Source organism: Typopeltis vanoorti, chromosome 4 (assembly GCF_054136105.1).
Source record: "Typopeltis vanoorti isolate ZY-2024b chromosome 4, IOZ_Tvanoo_1.0, whole genome shotgun sequence".
Taxonomy (NCBI): Eukaryota; Metazoa; Arthropoda; class Arachnida; order Uropygi; family Thelyphonidae; genus Typopeltis; species Typopeltis vanoorti.
The window spans coordinates 67616051-67630532 of record NC_143552.1 but is presented as its reverse complement, the minus strand read 5'-3'; the positions used below and the strand labels follow the sequence as shown (position 1 = coordinate 67630532).

General features: G+C 33.9%; 1 protein-coding gene across 1 annotated transcript in view; it reads right to left on the bottom strand.

Moving 5' to 3' along the window:
• Window positions 1-6105: 6105 nt before the first annotated feature.
• LOC150107379 (reticulocalbin-2) overlaps window positions 6106-14482 on the bottom strand; it is an 86934-nt gene continuing 78557 nt past the window's right edge. Inside the window, exons 5-6 of the mRNA XM_090391241.1 lie at window positions 11364-11578; window positions 6106-6469 (exon numbers count right to left, since the gene is read on the bottom strand). Of these exons, the coding sequence (XP_090247367.1) occupies window positions 6298-6469; window positions 11364-11578 (387 nt within the window). The 3' untranslated portion in view covers window positions 6106-6297. The remainder of the gene's footprint in view (window positions 6470-11363; window positions 11579-14482) is intronic.

Below are 14482 nucleotides of genomic sequence, written 5' to 3'. Positions count from 1 at the left end.
CCCCCCCCCCCCCATAACAGCTTTGCTAATTTTATTTTTATATGTCATCTTCATTGAAAATTGTACCTAAATAGTTGAAATATTTTAATCTTTACTTTCTTCATCGAGAATGCAGTTGATTCCACAGTTTGCATTTTTTTTTATTGCTGATTTCCATACATTCGTTACAGAAGTTATTGAGTTAAGAGACTCATTATGTAGTAAAATTTTTTCAAAAGTATAACATAATCTGCATCAAATAAAAAGCTGAAGTTAATACTGCATATGTACTTGTGATTTTTTGTTAAATTAATATTTTTAAAAATGCATTGCTTCACTTTTTAAATCATTTAATGATTTTTTTTTAATCTCTTTATTCAAGAGCATTTATTAATAACTATGTATTCAGCCAAACAGAAAACTTATCAATCATATTCAGATACAAATATGACATCTAATTATCTGATTGATGTATAAGTGGGAGAATTTGTAATGAAAATACAAATCAAATCTTTTTTGCATCAACAGCATAATATTGATATATTATAGAAAGATTAAAAAAAAAAAAAACAAGCCAGTGAGATTTGCCTGATGAGTAAAATATGAACCCGAATAAAACATAACATCTGTTGGGAAACTATTCAAATAACCAAAGTATTTTTATATATAAATAAACAAACAAAATTTCTACAGAAAATAAATAGATATCACACTTTTTTAAATAACATCAGTTTTATACAAAAATTAAAAACAGTAGTGAACCATAATCCTGCTTAATGGAGGCTTGAAGTGAAATGAAAAACTATATTTGCATGTTTAAGCAGGGTTTCCATGTATAGGTTTACAAATTTTTGAGAGTGAGATTATATAAAAAAATTTATCTTAAAAAATAAAAGCTATAAAAATTATTTGTATTCCTGAAATATAATTCTGTTTTTTTGTTCTTCTTCTCTAGACTTATTAAAGCATCAAGAGTCAAAATTACAAACATTTTTAAGAGTATGGTGACTCCACTTTGTGCACAGGCTCAGGTGCTAGACATTATTCATCTCTTTTCACAATATTATAACACAAAACAGTAAGTCATAAACAGATGTTTATTAACTGTCTTATATTTTGCTGGATTTCAGAGACAACTACATGTTACTCTACACAAGTAACAATGACTATAGAAAACAATTAAAATTATAACAGAAAAAGTCATCCTAATTTGGTGCCCTCTTATGTTATGTAAAGTAGTTTTATATACTTAAATATAAAGAGCCAATAGCCTTCATTTATAAAACTGTATAGTTTTATATAATTCATTTATAAAACTGTATCATTTTATACAGTTGTTGGATTGAAACTGATCTTACGATGACTGTCTCTCAAATCAGATTAATGCAGCCATACTTGTTGAGGTTAGGTGAGGCTTTCATAGTCACTGCTAACTCAAAAAATAGTTTCTCTCTCTGTAACAACTTCTGGATAGCACACTGGTTTTCTTCCTCCATATTCTGGACACCATGAAGAGGTGTTGTCCAGAATATGGTCTGCAAGTCCTAACTTGCTATAATGGTGGTAGCAAATGTCAACAGATCTTTCTGTCTGTCCACAGTAAGCCATCTAATAGTCACAGTGCACTTTATACACTCCAGGATGTGATGGAGGATACAGTTTGTCCTTTGATGAGCAGATCAGGGTTGCTAGTTTATATTATATTCTTTAGTGCTTTAGTTTTGTGTGTTTGGGGAGGAGGAGATGGGGAGACATGTAGCATTTTATCAGTTTTTAAGAGATGTAGCCATGAAAATGTGGTGGAAGTGAGTTCTGGTCAAGAGCTGTATGAATTAGTTTATGGATTCCACACTGCTGGGCTGATGGTGTGATTGTTTGTACAAGATGTGGAATTAGTGTGTCAAGAAAGGATAGATAGCTATTTGATTTTTTTTAATGTGAAGGTTGTTTAGGTGATTACAAAAGAACCTGAGTATCTTGACCATGGGACTAAATGGCAAACTCATCATCCACACAGTGCAACCAGTTAAAGGTTTGTGAATGACTATACCAAGTACTTTGTTCTATATATAACATGGGGAAACTCTGCAGCACCATTAATTTGTGTGTAGATTTTGCCTTGCAAGTAAAGCAACTTGCATACACAGTAAATCTGAATAATTCAAATATGTAAGAGAAGGAAGATTTAGTTAAGTATTAAATCAAGAGTCTCAGTGATAGCAAATAAAAATATGTCCGAAATTTTAAGAATTCGATTTTTTACTAAAAATTTTAAAGGAACAGAATTTATATATATATATATAAGAGCAGTGGTGCACTCAGGTTTAATCTTGCAAAGGGAAGAATTCGATTTTTTATTAAAAATTTTAAAGGAACAGAATTTATATATATATAAGGGCAGCAGTGCACTCAGGTTTAATCTTGGGTAGACTATTTGAGAATACACACTACGCATTGCATACGACCTATGACCAAGCATCTGCAGCGATCGTCAATACATGATAACTGTGATCTCCTCTGGCCCAGCTCAGGCAAATGAGCACTACTTTGTTTGCCTTGCATTCACAACAGCGGCTGTGATTCCCAAGAATATAGGGTATTCCCACCTTATGTGACCACTAATTCATAAGTAGTATAGGAATAGAAGACACGACACAACATAAATAAAAAAATGAATTTTAATTAGGAAAAGAATTTTGGAAACTTTCTTTTATTTTTTGGGGGGGGGGGGGGGCTTGGCCCACCCTGGGTGTGCCACTGTATAAGGGGAGCTATCTATGAGAGGAGCAAGTGATTTTGCTGTTTAGAAAGTGGGATGGTCTAAACTATAGGATGTAGAGATTACTGGATTTGTGAATTTTTGGAACCCAATAAACACAGAGTGGTTTAACACAATTTCTTTGGGTCAAAAACTTTTTCAATAATTTATTAACTCTTTTCTTTTGAGACATAGTGAGATTCTGATCAATAATATGGAAAAATGTCATCTAGAAAACTTTCTTTGTTGTTGTATTCCTCTTGATTCATAATGAACAGTTGCATTACCCTTTATCATAATTGTTTTTTTTTAAAAAAAACTGTCATTTGAAAATTTCCAACATCTATACTATGTTGATCACACCTTAGCTGAGATTGATTTTATAAATTTATTGTCAGAGTTGCTCGCAGTGCTCTCAGTCAAGGTCACTGTCACACAGAGAAACAAATATCAAAACTAGAAATTAAGATGAATATTGAATGTAGGATTTATATTCTGCCTCTAATATTCATTAATGTTTTCCTAGAATGGCAAAGCATCCCAACGAAATTTAAACTACCTAAAAGCAATAATTGTTTTTAAAAAAAACTATACAAAAAAAAAAAAAAAAAAAAAAAAAAAAAAAAAAAAGCTAAAGCTGATATATGAAAATCAAGAGGAATAAAAAAAAAAGCATGATCTTCTAATTGACATCTACTTACCAAAACACAGATCAAGATCTTACTATGTCTCAAAAGAAAAGCTCATAAATTATTGAAAAAAATTACTTCTTAGCTGAAAGAAATCCTTTAAAATAAACCTGTTCAGATTGAACTGTGTTGTATTTATAGGGTCCCAAAAATTCACAAATCTTACCCCTCTCCTACATGCCTCACAGTTGATAGTATGGACAGTTCCATTTACAGACTAGCTAAAGAATTAGTAAAGTCACTTGCTCCTCTTATAGGTAACTCCCCTGCTTTTTATTTAAAATAATAATGAAAATGCTCATTTCAAATTTTACGTAAAAATGTACAACTAGTAAATAATTTATGTAATAAGTGAAACTTCTTCCCCAAGAATTTTAAATTATTAAAATTTACTATGTATGCAAGTTACTTTACTTGGCAAGGAAAATTCTACGAAAAAATTAATGTACTACAATGGGGTGTGTCCTTCCCTTTGGCTAATTTTCATATGGAGCATTTAGAGAACACAAAGCACAGTTACTGCCAGACTTAAAGGTTTGAGATTTGGCCCCATGGATAAGATACTTTAGATTCTGATAACACCTAATTTTTGTTGAGGGTTTTTTTCTTTCCAACTTCTAACGTTAATCCTCCAGCATTGTTTTTATGAGCAAGGATATCTAGGAATGGCAATTTACCATCCTTTTCTGTTTCTAATGGGAATTTTATTTTTGGATGGTGATTATTTAGGAAACGTATAAAATCTTCAAGGTCTTTCTAGGTGTGCTTCCATATAATAAAAATATCAACATATCTCCACTAGACATGTGGCTTTAGGGTCATCTGTGTTATAGCTTCTTCCTCATATTTTTCCATATATAAATTAGCAATTGGATTTCTGGTAGTAAAATCTACTCATCCAAGTAAAGCATCAGGATTGGAAACAATGATGGAAGAGATGTATAATGTCAGGACTAAACAGGTCGGCAAGGATATCTACTGATTCTTCCATAGAGACATTTGTAAACAACAAAACTACATCTAAATTGCCTCCAATCCTTATTTTTTAATTGGAAAGGGAGATTTTACTACCAAAAATATGGTCTTGCAATGGCTCACCTCTATCATCACCAATCACTAATTTATATATGGAAAAATCTGAGGAAGAAACTTATAGCACAGACAATTCAAAAGCCACGTCATGCCTAGTGGAAATATGTTGATGATATTTTTATTATATGGAAGCACGTCCAGAAAGACCTTGAAGATTTTGTACAATTCCTGAATAACCCATCCAAAAATAAAATTCACATTAGAAATAGAAAAGGATAGTAAATTTACAGGAAACAAACCCATACAGGCAGGTACTGATATGCAGGCTCTTTCCATCATACTTTAGATTCTTTTATAACTCATCTAATCAGCCAACACCCTAAAAAAAAAAAAAAAAAAAAAAAAATTACATTAGAATCAAATAATTGAATACTCTTTTTTGATATGTCTTTCCACAGTTTACTATCTTTTTCTATTTATAGTAAGTTAACACACTGGAAGATACTTGTATAATCAATCACACTATCATCCAGTGTAGTGAAGACAGAACTCTTTTCACAGAACTATCTTCACTACACTTCTTTGGTCAACAGCTACAGCTCCTTCAAAATTGATGAAATACTGCATCCTCCCCCAGCCCCTTCAAACACAAAAGACCAAAACCCTTCTATTCCTATCCCATATATCCAGGACACATATGAAATTATAACTAAAGAAATATAACCTTTAAAGTAGTAACCCTGATCTGCTCTCGAAGGACAAACTCCATCCTCTATCACATCCCAGAATGTATAAAGTGCCCTGTGACTATCAGATGACCTACTGTGGACAGACAGGAAGATTTGTTACCTCAAAGAATATAAAAATTACATTTCTACCATCATTATGTGTGATAGTGCATGGTCTGCTAGGTCAAGCAGATCATGCTTTGGACACTATCACACAAGTTCAAAGCAAAGAAAACTACTGTGCTATATAGAGGTCATTACAAGTCAAAGAGACTATTTTTTTTAGTCAGCAGTGGTTATGAAACACTCATCTAACTACATGGATGACTACATTAAACTTTTAAAAAATTGGGAGACAGCATCTTAAGATCAACTTAATAACTATTAATAATTTATACAACATGAGAGGGTAACAAATTAGGACTTTAGGTCTTCTGTGTTACTATCTGAATACGTTCCTAAGATAGTTTGAAATCCCAGAGAAACATAAGCCAGTTAATAAACATAATTTTTGACTTACTGTTTTGGTGTTGTAATGCTGTGAAATAGAGATGACTGCTTCATATCTTTGTATTCAATATTAGAATGAAAATACAACTTCTGTTTTTTTTACATAAACATTTAAATGCAATACATACAGCTAATAATATTCTTAAATGAGCAAAGTTGTATTAAAACATTACATGAACTTGCACTTGAAAGGAATAAATGGGATATATAAAAAGTTTAACATTCACAGACATGAAGTATTATAATGTACATATATATTTGTATAAATTCAATTTATAAAATTGATGTTCATAATCATGACTACAGTTATTGGCACAGCAAGCAAACAGTGTTTCTACATCTGTTAGCTGAATGTCCTGCTATATATATATATATATATATTTTTTTTTTTTTTTTTCCCCTCCTTGTTTGCTGTGTATAATATAATTTATCAACACTACAGAAATTCACAAAACTACAATTCTATCTCCAAAGTTAAATCACAAAAGCCTTATGGTTTATCAGCTACATCAGGAGGTAGATGGTATCTAATATATTAATGAGATATATATAAATAACTCTGTCTTATATTATAAATAGGTACATAGAGAATTTGATATTGCTAGAGTTCATCTTTGAATTTTTGAGTATTATGTAAGTGCTCTCCAAAGTCTGTTGCTTCACTGCCAACAAATATTTCATGGTGATCTATTATTTCTTGAATGGATAGTTTCCCATCTTTATCTACATCAGAACTTTCCAGAAGATGATCAGCTTCATTTGCAGCTATTTCACTGGATAAAACAAAATGTGCTTTCAGTTAATGTAGTAGTTTCTATCTAATTACCTTTAGAAGGATAAACATACAAAGATATTTATTAAAAAAAAAAAAAAAAATTAACTTGCAAAGTGGGAGAAAGTTATCTAACAACTACTAGAGTGATAAGTGAACCATATCATATGAACCACAATGCAGTGCCTGTGTTGTGGTTCATATGATCACTTGGGTTGCACCTGCTTCAAGGCAGGTGCAACCCAAGTGATCCAATCTCTGTATAACTAAAACCCTGTTTTAGTTATACAGAGATTGGACATATCACATCCTGTAGGAAATGCAAAAATTCTGAATATCACATTACCATCTGTCTCTTTCCACCCGGAAACTCGGGGTTTTTCATCCCCCAAAACAGGCAAACCAGCCCCGTGAACACAAACATGGATTACAGTCATGAATATGATGTTTTAAGGATACTTGTGACATAAAGACTGAATAATATATGCACGTAAACACAAGAAAGATATTTAATTAACCAAATATTTTGGTCTGAAAATAGCAGACCATCTTCAGTGGCACTACAAGAACAGTTTTAAAAAAAAATACAAGGTAGAATACTAACAATAGACCATTCCACCTTGTATTTTTTTAAAACTGTTCTTGTAGTGCTACTGAAATATTTGGTTAATTAAATATCTTTCTTGTGTTTACGTGCATATATTATTCAGTCATGAATACGTCCCAGCTGTATGCCAGTCCCGAGCCTGGATAAAATTGTGGAGTTGGGGAAAGCAATGGTGAACTACCCTGTAAAAAAAAAAAATAAATAAATAATCTCACCAGGAATACTTTGTGGGCAATGCCTACAAAGTCACCTATGGTTGGAAATGACTGAAAGGGAAAATCAGATCAAAATCTGTTTCTTTAGAATTTTTGTCAAAAGAGTGGGAGAACTGGTGGAGCCTATTAGGACAGCTTATAAGGGAATAAAGAGCAATTCTCAGATTATCCAGTTCAGTCTAGTAAAGAGTTAAACAGTTATACTAATTTCATTATTATTAATTAAAATTAATAAAAACAAATCTAGTATAACTATTGAACAGATATAAGACCAAATGCAAACAAATGAAACCATTAAACAAGGAGAAATCAAAGAAGCAAGTAAGGCATCAGAAAAATTAGTATCCAGACAAGATCATCAAAAAGAAAAGATGACTTAATTAAAAAAAAAAATAGAATAAACAGAAGAAATTAAAAGATTTAATTCAAAAAAAGGAACAAAATCTGAAATGAGAAGAAATGATAAAAAAAAATCTACATGTTAAAGACTTACACACTTCATTAATCATTATATCTCCCTTCTGCATTGCCTCATTAAGTGTGCGAGGATGCACAGTCAAGTTAAACTGGAAGCTGCCTGGAAACGTATGCTATGCCATAATATCAGGTTTTTGTTTCTCCAAGAAACATAACACAAACAGAGAGAGAGAGAGAGAGAGATACTTACTTCTTTCTTAATGGAAATTTGGAGGGTCTAACAGGACTGGAGTAGGGGTTCTTATTTGCACACCCTCCTTGGGTTATTCTGTATATCTAAAGAGATGCAGAAGAGCGAATCTTGACAACAGACTGGAAATATTGTGGATGTGTAAATAAGGAGTCATACATGAATCAATATATTGGTTCCCATCTTGTTCCCAAATTTATAATCTCTTGTTCCTTTATTATAAACAGGGTAATCCACACAAAACAGCTTTGACATCAGCATGTCAGTTATAATCTAGTTCTGCTTAAATTCCACTGCATGGACAAAGTAGAGATCAGTTCCAAACCATGAAGCCTTTCACCAAATTCCAAACTGATCTTTTCAACCAAACTCCAGACACTCTGGAATAATGTTATGTAAAAAAAAAAAAAAAAAAAATCTCACCAGGAATACTTTGTGGGCAATGCCTACAAAGTCACCTAAGGTTGGAAATGACTGAAAGGGAAAATCAGATCAAATCTGTCTCTTTAGAATTTTTGCCAAAATAGTGGGAGAACTCGTGGAGCCTATTATCCTGGGAATGGGATAATTGTTGAAATTCAAAGAAGCAGTAAAATAATATGACTGAATGGAGAAAGGAACATGCCTTCCTAAAGGAAAAAAGTTGAAAGACTGTGTAAAGAGAGAAGGTGGTTCATAGCAAGCTAATGCAATGGTATGAATGCAGTGACATCATTAGAAACATCAAATTTTTGTTCAGCACATGGATTAGTCATTACTAATACCATGTTCCATCATAAAGGCATGTACAAATTCATATGGAGAAAAGACAAGAAATAAGAAAAGTTTTATTGTTGATAGTGATACCTTCACTGGTTCAGGGCACAAGAATATACATTGTATTCAAAATAGGAAGTGATCACCATTTAGTTTTAAGCAAGATAAAAATGAATTTCATATAGAAAGAGAAAGATATTATTTTTAAAATTTTTGTACAAAGTCAAGCAACTTTCAGAGGTAAACTGTGGATGGAAATATACAAACAATAATCAAGAAAAAAAATGAGAATATGAAAACAGAAATCAAACCTTAAAGAAAATGGCACCCTGAAGAAAACATTGACTGATCCAGTCAGAGAGGCATGTGGTGAAGTTATCTGTAGGAATAGAAAAATCAGAATTCCATGGCAGACTCAAGCAGTTAAAGAGGTGGTCATGAAAAAGAAGAAAGCACATCAAAATTTCCTAACAAGTAATTCAGCATGTGCTCTAAGAGAATACAGAGGAAAATGCAAGAGAGCGAAGCAAAGTGTAAAAGTAGTTAAACGGGAAGACTGGTATGAATATAGTAGATCAATATCAGGAAGGAATTTTGGAAGCTATCAAAGAAGCTTGGTAATGGAGCATACTGTAAAATTAATCAGAGATGATAAAGATAGCATGAGAACTAAAGAGAAATACACTCAATGGGCAAAACATTAGAGCTACCTACCTAATATTGTGTCGGTCCTCCTCTAACGCATGAATAACAGCCTGTACTCTCCAAGGCATTGACTCCACCAGATGCCAGAGGGTTGCTGGAGGTAATTCCAGCCATGCCTGTTGCAGCATTGTGTCCACAACTGTGCTTTCGACATCGGTCCTGGATACATGGATCTGATGTCTTCTTGCTCTATAGCATCCCAGAGAGATTCGATCAGATTTAAATTCCAGGACATTGGGGGGGGGGGGGGGGGAAGAGAGCTGGATCATCCCATCAGACAAGTGTTCCTTGAGCTATGTCTGGGTGGTTGCAACTCAGTGGGGCAGCGCATTGTCCTGCTGAAACAGACCATTGGCTATAGGATACACGAAGGCCACGGGACCTCTTCAGACACACTACGGGACCTAATGTGCCACATGAAGGCTCCCCAAACCATCACCACCTCCTTGAACAGGGCAGACCCACACCTTCCCATCAGCTTGGTCCAACTGATAACAGACTTCACCAGACCACATGACTTTGGTCCACTCTGCAGAGGTCCAGTTTTGATGGTCCTGACACCAGGTGAGGTGAAATGCCCAATGATGAGCTGTCAACAGTAGTACACGATTAGGGCGTCAGCTCCTGTGGCCCATGGGATTCAGGGTACGCCATACCGTTTGCTCGCTGATGCTGCTTGAACCTTTGACATTGAAACTGGATGTGATTTGTGGCACCATTGTCCTCTGGTTAGTCTGTATGAGCCTGAACTGTCTATGTCCACCCTGATCATCAATGGCATGTGGTCGGCCACCACTTGTTCTCTAGTATATTTGTTGATATACTCACAGTAGACCCTTGATACAGATGCCCTCTGTCTTGTGCTGATAATATGTCCACGATCAAAGTCGCTAAGATCGCCACATTTACCCATGTAATTGCAATACACTGTTGGGAAGCCCCAATGTCTGCTGATTTATCATCTGTGTTCAGTTTGGGTACATTTTGCTCTGCATGAGGAATGCCATCGTCAACTTACCATTACCCCTATCTCTCATGTTTTTTCCATTGGGTATATTCTGATGTCTGAAGCAATTTTTTTTTTTTTTTTTTATCATGTGCCTTCTGCCCACAAAAGGTTGAAAACACATCAGTACTGCAGTCAGACTACAAAAAAAAAAAAAAATTATTTTAATATTTTTAATTTATTAATCATTTATTCTTTAAATTTATTTTTACACAGTCTAGAAACCCTACTCTATAGACTAACCATGGAGCTTTTACGAGCTATCTCAGGTCTTCAAATATGCAGGATGGTAATCTCACAGCCAGCAATGAACTCATCTCCTACCTAAAATTACTTTGAAGATGGTTAAATGAAACAAGAAGTGAAATGATGGAAGAAAATATTCAAGAGGAATGCAATCAGAAATACATATCATCAATACCTGAGGTAGAACAAGCCATTAAAAACCTGAAATTTGATAAAGCAGCCAGGAATGTGTGAGCAGAATTAAAGTGAGTAAAGCAGTTTCTCCAGTAGAATGGTAAAGGAAAGGTTAGCAAAACAGATGGTGCAATTCCAGAAAAATAACTTAGAGGAAGACCAAGATTTAAATTGACTGATGCAGTTAGAATGGCCTTAGAAGACTGAAGCATAAGAGCTGACAATATTGGTGTCCTGACAGATGAGACTAATATTGAGGAAAATTATCAATGGGAAGTTATTAATCAACTTTTGATGAAGTACAATCACATTATCCTGTATACTCCTTGAAGGATATCAAGAATTTGATATCTATTATTTAAGAAAATTTATTTATCACCACAGTGAACAAACCTTTTTGATAACTTCTTGTATTAAGTGTTTCAGTTTGACTATTAAATGAATCAGTTTGCAATGATTGTTAGTAATGCAGGTATAACAATAATAATAAAAAATCTTGTCTAATTAAATAATACTTACTTGTTGTCAGGAATTAACCATTTCAACACCTCCTCCCTATTTAGCTTCTCATCTCCGTCGATATCATAGTCATTATCAAAACGATCTTTTTCAACTACAAAATGCTCAGTATTTGGAAGGGGAGCTTTGCCATGAGAATCTGCCAGAAATTCATCTAAATTGAGATATCCATCGCTATTCTTATCACGTTTCTTCATAGTTTGCTCATACAGGACCTATAAAGAATATTGCTTTTTTTTAAAAATAATATACAATATGAATAAATCCAGATCAATATACATTGCCTGGGCTGAAAAATAGAAATCCTAAACCCTTTTCGAAGTGTTTCAAAGGAAAGCATGTGAATTAAGGTATTACTGTTATGGCTCTTGACCCAATAAAGATTCCTTTGTTGTTTGAGAATGTTCTATAAATTATGACATAATATTTTTCAAAATAAAGCCTCTGAAGCTCAGTCAATGATGCCCTTTGGGTGGAAAGACTTAGTTCAAATCCTGTTTATCAGGAAACCTAATTAACGCTCTAATAATGCACTGCACTATCAGAGCATTAATCAGGTTTATTATTGCCTGTCATGGCCAAGACAGCTTATTTTTCAAATAAGCTGTCTTGGCCATGACAGGCAATAATAACAGGATACAAATGAGGCTGCAATATCATCAAAAAATGCCACATCATTCCTAGCCCTAATTTTAACTTATGGAAACGTGTTCTTTGGTAAAGTGATAAAATATTTGTTGATAACAACTTTCAAAATAACTTCCTATACTAAAAACTATTTGAATATATTAAATTACTGAACTTTCCTCTTCTATTTTAAACACTAAACTCAAACTCTCAAAACTGTTCTCCTTATTTTTTTATTTATTTTTAGGCATCTCTGTAGTTCAGTCAGTAATAACATGCTCAGGTGGAAAGACATGGTTTCGATTATCTTCTATATTCTTACCAAAGTCTTCCCATGACTTTTGTTTAGCTATTTTTATACACAACTTAGCTGTCTTATTTGCTAGGAACTTTTGGTATGCTTTCTTCTTTACCAGGACTGCTTCTTTAACTCTTGTGTCCACCATGTGTTCTTATTTTTCTATCATTGCAGACAGCTTCACCATATGCCTCCCTAGCACCAATCAGTGTTTTCTTCAGTGTCCCACTGAGACTCCAAGTTTTTTTTTTTTTTTTAAACTGTTTAATTTTTTCTTCAACAATGTTTGTACAGTTGAGTCTACAGTTTACCTGTAAAAGCTGCTTAACTTGAATTCAATTTTAATTCAGGATACACTTGTATCCTTAACTACCATGAAGATATCGCTATCAACAATGACAAATGAGGCATTTCTTATTTCTTGTGTCTTCTCTCCATGTGAGTTTATGCACATCTTTATGTTGGAATGTTGTTTTTAGTAATAACTAGTCCATACCCTGTGCAGATATCCAGCAGATACTTACAATTATCCTTTTCTCCAAATTTTCCCAATAAGTTTCTATATGCCTGGTGGATTCATTTCCTATTCTTCTGTTCAGATCTTCAGCAGGTATCCCTATTTTCATTTTCTTTATGTCAGCTGGCTGCTCTAATGACTAGACAAATTCCACTCCTCTTCCTTGCCACTGTGGGCACAAATACATTTCATTGTCCATTCCCCTATTTTGAAGTCTGCCCACAACTCTAGTTGAAATTGCCTTCTAATCAAGATGTTTATCTTCATGTTTGATGCTGAATGCTTTCACTACTCCTTCTTTCCTTGATCATTATTGCTTGAATATAACATCTTATACTTATTTAGTAACATTTCATCTGTTTTTGTTTTCTTCTTCATCTTAGTAATGTTCACACAGTACTTTCTCAGTTCTTCTGCAACTTCGATTTCCTTTCCATTAATACTCCTTCTACAGATGGTTCCAGTTCCTATCTTCAATTCTTCTGACATTCGGTTTGTTCCTCTCCTTCTTCTAGATGTTGAGTCTGAGTTTGTTCCAGTAGCTGATTTTTCAATGTTCATCCTGGCCCCCCCTGAGGAAATTGCTCGGGACCTTGTTTTACTGGACAATGCCCCAGTCAGCATGAAATTTCATTATGTTGTACCATCATATGTATTTCTGGTTTAAGCCAATAGATAGCAAAATTTGTTTGGTTAGTTCCTAAATTGCCTACCCATTCTCATTCGTTCAGTACCTAGTAGATACCTTTTAATAAGGGCGCAGCACATGAAGGTGAGAAATGGACATGAGGTCAGAAGCCCCAGTCAGTTTTCTGCATTGCTTAAAGGTGATGTGGAGGTCTCCTCCCAGCTATTTGGCTTTGACCCATAAGTGACTCCTGAAAAGAATTACAGAAATATATTATTATTATACAGGTATCTTCATGGAGTCAAAAGGTTCATCGGGGGGGACTGATTATTCAAACACTAGCCATTATTCACATAATACCTATCAGGGGCGAATTCTCCATGCTTGCTGCGCAAGTTCATTACTTGAGAAAGAAGTAATATTTATTTGTTAATAAATGCATGCATTTATAAGCATTCCATTTAGGCTTTTATTTTTGTAGACAGAAGACGTCTTAAGCTTGCGCAGCAATAATTGAGCTTTGTGTTGTGTATCGAAGGCTGATGCTTGCTCATCTAGTGAAAGTTACCTTGGCTTGCTCAGATGTGGGAGCTTCCAGGTCCTCGCTGCAGCACTGTGATTTCATGCGCGCGCATAGCCAATTCTGCTCCTTTCACGTCGCCTTAAACACATAACACATATCATACGCAGTCAAAGTAGCTCTAGCCAGTGAGCTTCAGCCAGCCTTTACAAGTGTGCGTGGTGCTTGGGAAAATTAAGTTACAACCAACTTTTTATGACGATGTTATTGACCAGTTCATAAAGAAGAACTGTAAGGTAGAATTTGTATTCAAGTAGGTCAGCTAAATTGAAAAAGATAGAATATCATTTGTAAAATAAATATTGTATTTATATGATTAAATGTACATAAATTTCTAAATATATAGTTTTAAACTATATATTTAGAAATAATTCATTAATATTAAATTCATTCAGTAATTTATTATTCTGCTAATCAGACTTCAATCACACCTCTCACTCCCTGAATGATAACAAGAGTAAGCGTGAAT